Raw genomic sequence first — 10,646 nt, 5'->3', positions numbered from 1 at the left:
GGCTAGGTGGCTGTTTTCTGCTCCATTGGGTAGCTCAGCAAGTCATGGAAACCGCTGGCCTGAGCCCCACTCAACAGGGGAAGGAGTTGCAGTTTGTGGTCCAAAGGAGAATTACCATTCGGTGTCAGCAGTGCAGGGCCAATGACACACACCGTTTGGGGGACAAAATAACCGCAGTGAAAGAAACAAGGGTCAGAGGCCAGAAGGGGCTAAAAAAAATGGTTTAATTAAAAGCTGGAGGTGGGGGAATTTACAGGGATTCATACAGCTGTGAATATACAGAGAGAAAGAAGATCTGAGGAGAAATGAGAATATAAACTTTCTTTCTTTCTTTCTTTCTTAGTTACATTTTTTCCTCTTTCTTTCCAGTCACCTTTCTTTCTTCAAAACACACCCATCTGGTTTCTCCACATTTGTAGCAGAGAAAGCAACACACAGTAATAGTTTGGTTTGCCTGTAATATTTGAGGAGCAAAACATTCTCCCCTGAAGCCAGTTGAGCTGCAGAACTGGCCAGCCATCCGCGGGCAGGGGAGGAATATTCACAGTCAGTAGCTGAGCCTTCACACCTCTTCCTGGTACTCATTATTCCCACGGGACATGGGGCTGGGGATGTGGTTTGCCTTGGCGGTCGCAGAATGACCAGACTGACGAATGACCGATCGAACAGGGACTGGGTAATAATCTGATTGAAATGGGTCTGAGACGCCTGTATGCTTCTCCTTGGAAGCTGAGAATGAGAAAAGCACATGAGAAAACTCAGATAAGAAAGAAAGAAAGAAAGAAAGAAAGAAAGAAAGAAAGAAAGAAAGAAGCTTGGGGCACGTTTTGAGGGGGTATCTTTTTGGAGCAAGCAAAGTGAGGAAGCCAGTAGGGGGTGAATGTGGGGTCTCAGTAGAGGGCGCTGTGCTGTAGGGCGCAGGGAAGGGTCTCAGTAGGGGGCACTCTGCCCTCGCAATTAGTGCTGACCCCAATGCCCCTGTGCAGCACGAGGGGCGCGGTGCTACTGGGAGCAGGGCAGGGGGCTCAGTAGGGGGGTGCTGTTCCCGCAGCGATCATGCTGGAGCTGTCCCTGAGGTGTGGAGCTGCTGCAGCTTGCCTAGGAGTCTGCATTCGCATTCCTTTCTGGCCTGCATTCGCATTCTCATCTATGCCCAGCTGCTAAACAGCTGCCGTGGCCCGCCCCAGAGACGGCTGCATCTGGAGGAGCGATCCCTCTGTGGCATTACGCTGCGGCTGCCCGCCAGCTGCCACGCCCCACCCCAGAAGCAGCTGCCTTTCAGCCTTGGGGACTCCAGGCAGTGTTACTGGGTGGCGGTTACCCAGCATTTCAGCAGGTGGAGCCGAGGGGTCAGAAGACGAGATATAACGGTGTGGCCGGTAGACAGATACTAGGCTCAGTGTTGTCTACAGCAGCAGCCGCTTTGCCAGGTGAGACTCAGGAGGAGAAATTTCAGGGTTCGTTTGTTTAAGCTTCTCCAAGCTCCTGTGAAAGCAGGGACGGGGGAGGGAAATGTGGGATTACCTTTGCCCTTCATGCAGAGGTGGGAGATGAGGAAGATGAGGCCATTAATGGTGAAGAAGGACCCACCCACAGCCAGCTCCCGGACCCAGAAATGTCTGCGCACTGCAAAAAAGGAGGAAATTGCCAAGAAATAATACACTGGCACGAGTGTGTCCCCCTGCTGCAAGTGTGTGTGTGTGTGTGCATGCTCGTGTGTGCATCACTGCTGCCCCCTCCTGGAGGGGATGTGCACAATGTCTGTGATTGAGTGTGTCCCTGCTGCCCCCTGCTGGAAGGGATGAGCCCTACTCAGTGTGTGTGTGTGTGTGTGTGTGTGTGTGTGTGTGTGTGTGTGTGTGTACATTCATGACTTCTGCTCTTTTCAGGAAGCATTAGGCATATCTTAGACTGGTGAGTCTGGGGCAACTTTACCTATCATGGTAACATTCACAGCCAAGCTCCTTAGGGACAGAATCCTCCTCCCACTCATGTTCTCCTTGTACGCACAGGTGAATTCCCCGGCGCTGTTGGGACCAGCTCATGGGATGCTGAACATCATAGAGCTGGTCCTGGTCTCTGTTGTGCTGACCACAGACCGCTCGTCCCTGGCGACGAGCTCAGCTCCATCCTTGTAGAAGTGAAACCTCCGCTCACCAGCATTGCTGGGGGCAGTGCAGGTGATGAGCAGGGGGACCCCTTAGCTCACCGCTCCGGACGGAGGATCCACACTCAGCTTTGGCCAGGGAGGGAAGTCTGAGGTTAGGAGAGGCAACAAGAATGAATCGGGGATGGGGTGCGGGGTTGACATGGGAGGAAAGCAGAGATGTTGCCCCAATCTCAACACTGGTAAGATTCAAACTGATACCTCGTGCCTCCCTACATGAGGACCTTTGTGTAGCTGCAAGTGATAGCCTAGGCTTTATTCCTTCCTCCAGATTCTACAAGGTGAGTGTTGTTAGCCATTAGTTTGTCATGTTGGAGAACAGGTTCTGGGAACTTAAATATCATAGACATATAGGACTGGATGGGACCTCGAGAGGACATCTTGTCCAATCCCCTGCACTCATGGCAGGATGAAGTATTATCTAGACCATCCCTGACAGCTGTTTGTCTAACCTGCTCTTAAAAATCTCCAGTGACGGAGATTCCACAATCTCCATAGGCAATTTATTCCAGCGCTTAACCACCCTGACAGTTAGGAAGTTTTTCCTAATGTCCACCCTAAACCTCCCTTGCTGCAATTGAAGCCCATTGCTTCTTGTCCTGTCCTCAGAGGTTAAGAAGAACAATTCTTCTCCCTCCTCCTTGTAACAACCTTTTATTCGCTTTATGTATCAGGTTGTCCTGAGTGTGGGGCATATGCTAGATCTCCATGCTATTGACAGTCAAGTAGTCATGTTGGGTGCCATGTTGTTGGCTGTTGAGTAGGCATGATGAATTGCTATATTGCTAGCTGTTGGAGAGTCATGATGAGTCTCATGTTGCTGGCCATTGGGTAGCCATGTTGAGCGGCCATGTGGGGCGGCCATGTTGTCAGCTTTTTGTCAGCCATGTTCAGTGATCCTGTTGTTAGTTGGGAAGGCATTTCAGATGCCATGTTGTCGACTGTGTCTGTTAGATCTCCATAGTGTGTGGCCATGTTGTTTTGTTAAGGAAAAGTTAGCACATGTGACTCCATTTTGGTTTGGGGCCCACCATTGTTTAAATGCCAGCACATCATACACCAGGAGGAGTAATCCTTAGATACTGAATCCCTGTGAAAATCCTCCTCCTTGTCTCCAGCCTGCCTTGATTCCCAGTATCTGGTTTTTGTTAGTCTCTAACTCCCTGTCTCTTGGCCTTGATGTGAGGCCTCCCATCCTGATAATAAAAGTTACTGATGCATGGCTTTAGGACCATGCTGTGTAATTAACATACTGGTATAGCACGAGGAATGCACCAAGCAGGGATAGGTGGTAGATAAGACAAGGGTTTGTTTATTGGCTAAGGTTTCCGATGCACGAGGGCAACATGCTTTGCTAAAAAGTATATAACTTTTGTATAATCTGTATTCAGGGTCCCCTCCTGGCTAGCAGGGGGGCACCACGCTCTAGCGTAATAAACTTAGTGTCTTTTGGGAACTCTGCAGTTGTAGACTTTATTTCTGTGCCTCAGCCTAGATTCGAACTGTGCGTGACCTATCAGGTATAATTCGCAGCATTGGTGTGCGTGTCCTATCAGGTGTAATTCGGAGCACTTGTGTGCGTGTCCTACCAGGTGTAATTCATAGCACTTGTGTGCGTGTCCTACCAGGTGTAATTCGTAGCACTTGTGTGCGTGTCCTATCAGGTGTAATTCGTAGCATTTGTGTGCGTGTCCTACCAGGTATAATTCGCAGCAGTTGTGTGCGTGTCCTACCAGGTGTAATTCGTAACAGTTTGTAGTTGGATACCCATATTGGGTTGCCATTTTGTTGATAGTTTGGCAGCCATTTTGGTTACCCTTATATGGGAAGTGAAGGGCATGTTTGGTGAGTATTGTTGGCAGCCTGATTTCCATAATTTGGCACAGTATTTGTACAATGGCTGAGGGTATTGCTAGCTTTTGGGTAAGCATGCTAATAAGTTACGTTTCTGGAAGCCTGGAGATTGTGTTGTCAATTGGTCCGACATGTTGGGAGACTATATTTTTGGCAGTCATGGCAGGGGGTGGCCCTGTAGTCAGTAGTTCGGAAGCCATATTTCTGAAAGCTGAGATGTTTGATATCAGTTTTGCAGCTGTGTAGGTTGTTGTCAGCAGTTGGGTAGCAATTATTATTTATTTGTATTATTATAGTGCCTAGGAGCTCTTGCCCAGGCCCAGAATTCCAGTGTGGTAGGCGACCAATATTGGATGGCCATGTTATCAGTAGTAGGGAAACCATGTTGGAGGGCCATATAGTTGGTAGCTGGGCAGCCATGCTGGGTGTCCATGTTGTTGGCCGTTGGTCACCCATACTGTGTAGCTGTATTCACTGAGGGATTAGCCACGTTGGGCAGCCATAGTTGGGAAGTGAATGGCATGTTGGGGGACTGTGTCATTGGCTGGTTCCTTGCTATACTTTTGTCTGCTTATGTCTTTATGCATCTTGGAAGTGTTCACCTCTGACCCAAAGAAATGTTAGAGACTGTGCAGAGCTCACCTTTCACTCTAATGAGGACGGCATCACTGTCACTGGACCTGTTCCAAGAATGGCCTTGGCCTATCCAGTATGTGCAATGGTATGACCCCCCGTCCTCAGGCCCTGTGAGGCTCATCTTGAAGATATGGCTTGTCCTGGATGAAGCTAGGACTGTGATGGCCTTTCCAATATCACTGAGGAACTGGAATCCTCCAACGCTATCCACAGAAGGAGGAGCAGAGCACTTGATCTCAACAGTGTCTCCGGGAAGGTACTCCTGCTTCTGGGGGTGCAGGGACAGGGATGGGGCTGCAGGGACACCTGGGAAAGAAAAGCTTCCATTGGCATTAGTTGGGAGCAAGGGCAGAAGCAGCAGCCAAGAGAGAAGCCCACAGATGTCCCACATCCAACCCTCAGACACGGGCTACCGCCAGGCCAGGCCAAAGAGTTAGGACCCACCCCCCTGGAGCATACAGGCACCGAACTGGGGGAGCGGGGGCAGGAGAAGAGGGGGATGAGGGTGGGGCAGGAGGAGAATGTTCTGCAATGATGAGGCTTGCTCCTAAACTGGCCTTTCAAGACCTCAGGGGACGATGCCCCCCAAAAAGCACACTGCCACCTGCTGATGTACCCCACCCTCCCCACTAGGGGACATCAGGGTACCCATCCAGCCTCTGGACTCCCTGGGCTGAGACCCCACCAACTTGTCTCACCTATGGGATCTCTGGATGGGGCTGGCATTGGTGCTGAGCTGGACAAAGCGGGAGCTTGGTGTGTCCAAGGGGGGGGGGCTAACAGAGGATCCCCACAGACCCACCCCCATGGGATTCCAAACCCCAAAGCATAAGCACAGGTGAATTCTCCTCTAGAGACAACCCCACCCCAAAATGAATCATCTCAGTGAGCACAAGAGTCGGCATTACCTGCAAGGAACACTGGCCTGGGGAGAATCTTGAGAGTGGCTGAAAGATAAAAGAGAAGAGAGGATGAGTCAGAGATCTGGGGAGGGAGGAGTGTGATGGGAGTCAGGAATGCTAGGAAAAAGGCAGGGGGGTAGAGGGAGAATGGGGAGTGGGATATGTGATGGGTTCCCCCACGGGGGCCACTTGGAACTGGGGTACCACTGATCCCATCTGACCCACCAGGATGGGTTGCTTTACACTGTTCTGCTGAGGCAAGCCAGCTAAGCCCTCCCTCAGGCTTCAGACTGCACTTTACCAGCACACATACAGGTAGGGACACACCCAGCTGCAGCTATACACACAGATGTTGAGATCAGCCCTGCATGGGAAGGCTCAGCTAAGGAATTGCCCAGTACTCAAGTGCACACCCTCCTCTAGAGGGTAAGCCCAACACTGTACAGTCTTGCGCTGCCCAGAGAACACTACAGCGTAAGCTGATGAAAATCACCCCCTCCCTCAATGTGGAGAGGGATAAGCACAGCTTTCTGCCCCAGGTTAAAATCTCCACACACACACACACTGGTTTTAGACAAAACAAAACAAGTTTATTAACTACAAAAGATAGATTTTAAGTGATTATAAGGGATAGCAAACAGATCAAAGTAGATTTCAGAGTAGCAGCCGTGTTAGTCTGTATCCGCAAAAAGAAAAGGAGGACTTGTGGCACCTTGGAGGTAACAAATGTATTTGACCATAAGCTTTCGTGAGCTACAGCTCACTTCATCGGATGCATGTAGTGGAAAATACAGACCTAAAAGTGGCAATTCTTCCACAAAAAAACTTCAAAAACAGACTCCAACGAGAGACTGCTGAATTAGAATTAATTTGCAAACTGGATACAATTAACTTATGCTTGAATAAAGACTGAGAGTGGATGTGTCATTACACAAAGTAAAACTATTTCCCCTTGTTTATTCCTTCCCCTCCTCCCCCCACTGTTCCTCAAATGTTCTTGTCAACTGCTGGAAATGGCCCACCTTGATTATCACTACAAAAGGTTTCCCCCCCCCCCCCATCCCCGCTCTCCTGCTGATAATAGCTCACCTTACCTGATCACTCTCGTTACAGTGTGTATGGTAACACCCATTGTTTCATGTTCTCTGTGTATATAAAATCTCCCCACTGTATTTTCCACTGCATGCATCCCATGAAGTGAGCTGTAGCTCACGAAAGCTTATGCTCAAATAAATTTGTTAGTCTCTAAAGTGCCACAAGTCCTCCTGTTCTTTTTGTAGATCAAAGTAGATTACCTAGCAAATAAAAAAATGCAATCTAAGCTTAGTATACTAACAAAATTCGATATGAGCAGCAAATTTTCACCCTAAATGTTGTTTTAGGAAGATTGCAGATATTCTTGAAGCCAAGCTGCACTTGCTTTCTGCTTTCACAGGCTAGACAACCTCTAACCTGGGGTCATCAGCCCTTCTCCCCTAATTCAGTCTTTTTGTTTCTCAGGTGTGTTCAGCAGTCTTCTTTCTTGGGCAGGGAGGCAGTGAAGAATGAACCATGATGATGTCACTCCCCTGCCCTAAACAGTTTTTTGCATGTGGCGGGAATCCTTTGTCCCCCATTTGATCCCCACCCCCAGTCAGTGGAAAACACAAGTATTATCCTGGAGACCAGTACCAGGTGACTTGGTTACATGACCCTGCAGCCATAACTCAGAGGTTGTTTGCAGCATTTCCAGGAAGGCTTCTCAGTGGGTGATCAGCATCTTCTAAGACCTATTGTTTTCTCTAAGGGCCCTTCCCAGCAAGACATCTAGACTGACTGCATTCTGCCTAGTGGATGTTCCCCAAGTGTAAACACATTTGTAATAGATGCATAGACAATATTCATAACTTCAGTTATAAAAATGATAATGCATACAAATAGGAAAATCATATTCAGTAAACCATAATCTTTTCAATGATAGCTCACATGACCTCTCTTGTATAAAATACCTCATAGTTAGGCCATAATCATATCATAACAATATCTCTGTGAAGAATATGGGGTCATAGTGTCACAGGGTAGTACAGCTCAGATGAGAAGGAAAGCAAGAAAAAGCAAGCAAGCAAGAAAGAAATCTAGAAAAGAGCTAGAACAAGAAAGCAGAAAAACAAGCAAGCAAGAAAAGTAAGAGAGAGTAAACAGGAGGATGGAATGCAAGCAAGACAGAAAAGAGACAGAAAGCGAATGCAAGAAAACAAACACGCAAGAAAAGAGCAAGGAAACAAGACAGCAGTCAAGAAAGAAAGAAAGAAAGAAAGAAAGAAAGAAAGAAAGAAAGAAAAAGAAAAAGCAGGAAAGCAAGCAAGAAACGAGAGAGATTGCAGGGAAGCGAGAAAGAAAAGAGAGAAAGCAAGCAAGCAAGCAAGAAAAGCAATTGAAGAGAATAAACAAGATAGGAAGAAAAAACAGGAAAGCGAGCAAGCAAGCAATATAGAAAAAGGGAATCAGAAAAGCAAGCTAGAAAGAAAAGCCATAGCAAGAGAAAGAAATTAAAGAGATAGAAAGAAAAAGCAAGAAACAGAGAAAAGCCAAAGAAAGAGAAAAGCAAGCAAGAAAGAAAAGTGATAGAAAGTAAAAGACGGAAAGAAGGATGGCGAGCAAGCAAGCAAGGAAAGAGCTAGAAGAGAAGGAGGAAAGCAAGCAAGACAGCCCAAGGAGAGGAAGGACAGCCCAAGGAGATAGCCCAAGAGAGGAAGTGGGCCCCAGGAGGCTACTTACCCAGCAGCGGCAGAAGGAGAGTTAGCTCCATGCTGAGTGAGCTGATCTGCCTGGGGCTTAGAGCTGGGTTCTGAGCCACCAGCCCTGTCTCTGCCCAGGGAGGAGACTGGCTCCCTTCCTGTGAGATAGCCGAACCCTGACATGGACGTGACTCCCAGCCACTGCTTCCTCCGCGATGTGGGAGGTATTTTGGCATCCCAGTGATGGTCACATGCGGGGCTCTTAGGAAATGTGACAGCAGTTGCTGACCACAAACTGAGGCCCTCCTCCCTGGATTTCCCCTCCAGTGTCTTGCAAAAGCAACACAGCCCTGGGCCAGCTCAGCTCAAAGTGGCTTTACCCACCCAAAAAACCTTCTCCAGCTGTGTGGGGAAACTGAGGCACAGTGCAGGCAAGGTGGCTGATGCACCAGCCTTTATACAGTCTCCACTGAGAATCAGATCTTTGTGGTGGCCAGCGTATAAGAAAATTAATTATTTTTCTCCATTTGCACTGAAATTTTTCACCCTGATTTTCTAAGCAGCTCAAACTTGCCTGTTTATGCCAAGGCCTAAGGGGTTTGAATGCCCATGAACAAGGATGGGAATTAGGTGTCCAAATCCCTTTGGTCATCTCAGCTTTGGATTGAGGCTCTTACCGGCAGCAACTGGCTGTGGGCCCTGGGGTGGTAGTGCTAGTAATCTCATGATAAAGACCAGAGGCCAGGAATTTCAAGAGTGCCTAGAGATTCTGTCTGGCTTGCTGGGAAATTGCCCTCGGAGGATCAGGGCCTTTCTGGATCCCAAGCACCCGCAATCCCTAGTCAACTTTGAAAATGTTGGTCGCATGGCTTCCCAACTGATAGGAATCATGCCCCTTCTTGGAACTGGGAGGGGAACCCAGGAGTCCCTCCATGTGGGGAGAGAACCCAGGAGTCCTGATACCCAGCCCCTCCCACTCCAAACACTGGACCCCACTGCTCTCCCAAAGCTGGGGTGAGACCCTAGGAGTTCTGGCTCCCAGCACCCCCCTGCTTCAACCACTAGGTCACACTCCTTGCTCAGAGCTGGGGAGAAAACACAGGAATCCTGGCTCCCAACTCCCCTGTGCTCCAATCACTAAATCCCACTCCCTGCTCAGAGCTGTAGTGAGAACGTAGGAGTCATGGCTCCTAGACAGCCACCCCCCACCAGCTCAAATTACTAGATCCCACTGTCCTCTCAGAGCTGTGGAGAGAACCCAGGAGTCCTGATATCCAGCCCCCGCCCCGCCCCGCCCCCCTGCTCCAACAACTAGACCCCACTGCCTGCTCAGAGCTGAGGATAGAGCCCGGGAGTCCTGGTGCCCAGCCCCTCCTGCTCTAGCCACTAGATCCCACTCCCCTCTGTGAAAGTAGAGTGAATTATATTGAAATTATAATTCATTAAAGAAATGCTACTTGAAGGGTTTGTTGAAATATAGTTGTCAGGAAGAGAAACATTAAGGAGTGTGAGACAATGGGTCCTCAAACTAACTCAAACTAGGAGATTGGTAAACGTTAGTATGCAAATGAGATATGTATGTATATTTGTCAGTTTCTGCTTCCTTTTCTCTCTTACGTTAAATTGGCTTTGGCTTAGCTGTATAAATAAGTTATCTTTAGCCTCAGAGAGAGGCTCACATATCTGGGTGCATAGGCAAAGCGCTTTGCTAATAAACAGAGTGGTCTGACAAATTATGTGAGTCCTGAATCTGACTTTGACACCTCCCAGAGCTGGGAATGGAGAAGATGGGCTGTGGCAGGACAATCTCCCCAGAAAGATCTATATGTCCCTGCCCTGCATGGAGCAGAGGTGGAGCAGGGGATGGGAGTGAATGATGACTTACGGACAAGAAGGTTGGAGAAGGAGTGGCTGGGTCATGTCTACAGGTAGGGTCAGGGGCCAGGATTGGGGCCCTGAGTGTCACTGAGCTAATGAGACGACAGGGACCAGAGCTGGAGGAACTGAATTCAGCTCACTGGGGGCTGCCACTCTGAGCCCTCAGCCTCATGGATTCAGGGCAAAGTGGCTTCTCCCTGATAGTGTAGCTAGTGGTGGGTGCACATAGCCGGCCACAGCCTAACTCAGCAGGGACAGGAGTTCTAAGGAGAATCTCCCTTCTGGGTCAGCAGTACAGGGCCAATGACACACACCACAATGGGGAGGGAATAACCACAGCAAAGGAAATAGAGAAAGAACAAGTTAAAAATATTTAGAGACATTAGGTGTATCCAAGTTGGCAGTGCCTGATGAAATCATCCTAGGGTACTTAAGGAATTAGCTGAAACAATCTCAGAACCATCAGTGATTATCTTAGAGAAGTCATGGAGC

General features: G+C 48.7%; 1 protein-coding gene across 2 annotated transcripts; it reads right to left on the bottom strand.

Annotated features, from left to right (window-relative positions):
* Positions 1-202: 202 nt before the first annotated feature.
* On the bottom strand, positions 203-8,518 carry LOC114021661. 2 transcript variants are annotated; one of them, XM_043526917.1, is made up of 5 exons: positions 8,317-8,518; positions 5,566-5,604; positions 4,664-4,977; positions 1,525-1,626; positions 203-729 (listed from the first exon to the last, which is right to left on the bottom strand). In XM_043526917.1, exons 1-5 carry the CDS (start codon positions 8,457-8,459, stop codon positions 563-565), a joined length of 765 nt encoding a protein of 254 aa, XP_043382852.1. In that variant the 5' UTR covers positions 8,460-8,518; the 3' UTR covers positions 203-562. The 2 variants fall into 2 exon arrangements, with proteins under 2 accessions (XP_043382852.1, XP_027687266.2); XM_027831465.3 differs by having other exon boundaries at positions 4,664-4,963; positions 8,317-8,508.
* Positions 8,519-10,646: the final 2,128 nt, after the last annotated feature.

The sequence above is a fragment of the Chelonia mydas genome, chromosome 13, assembly GCF_015237465.2.
Source record: "Chelonia mydas isolate rCheMyd1 chromosome 13, rCheMyd1.pri.v2, whole genome shotgun sequence".
Taxonomy (NCBI): domain Eukaryota; kingdom Metazoa; phylum Chordata; order Testudines; family Cheloniidae; genus Chelonia; species Chelonia mydas.
Note: the sequence above shows the minus strand (reverse complement) of the source record. Positions and strands in the feature narration are given on the sequence as shown.

Bases quoted from the DNA above. Each gene is read 5' to 3' on its own strand.
- LOC114021661 (XM_043526917.1), bottom strand. From the start codon at position 8,459: ATGTCAGGGTTCGGCTATCTCACAGGAAGGGAGCCAGTCTCCTCCCTG. The intron at 4,978-5,565 runs GTAATGCCGACT...TGCCAATGGAAG, and splicing joins CAGGCCAGTGTTCCTTGCAG to CTTTTCTTTCCCAGGTGTCC. The intron at 1,627-4,663 runs GTGAGCTCTGCA...CCTTTTTTGCAG, and splicing joins CGTCCTCATTAGAGTGAAAG to TGCGCAGACATTTCTGGGTC.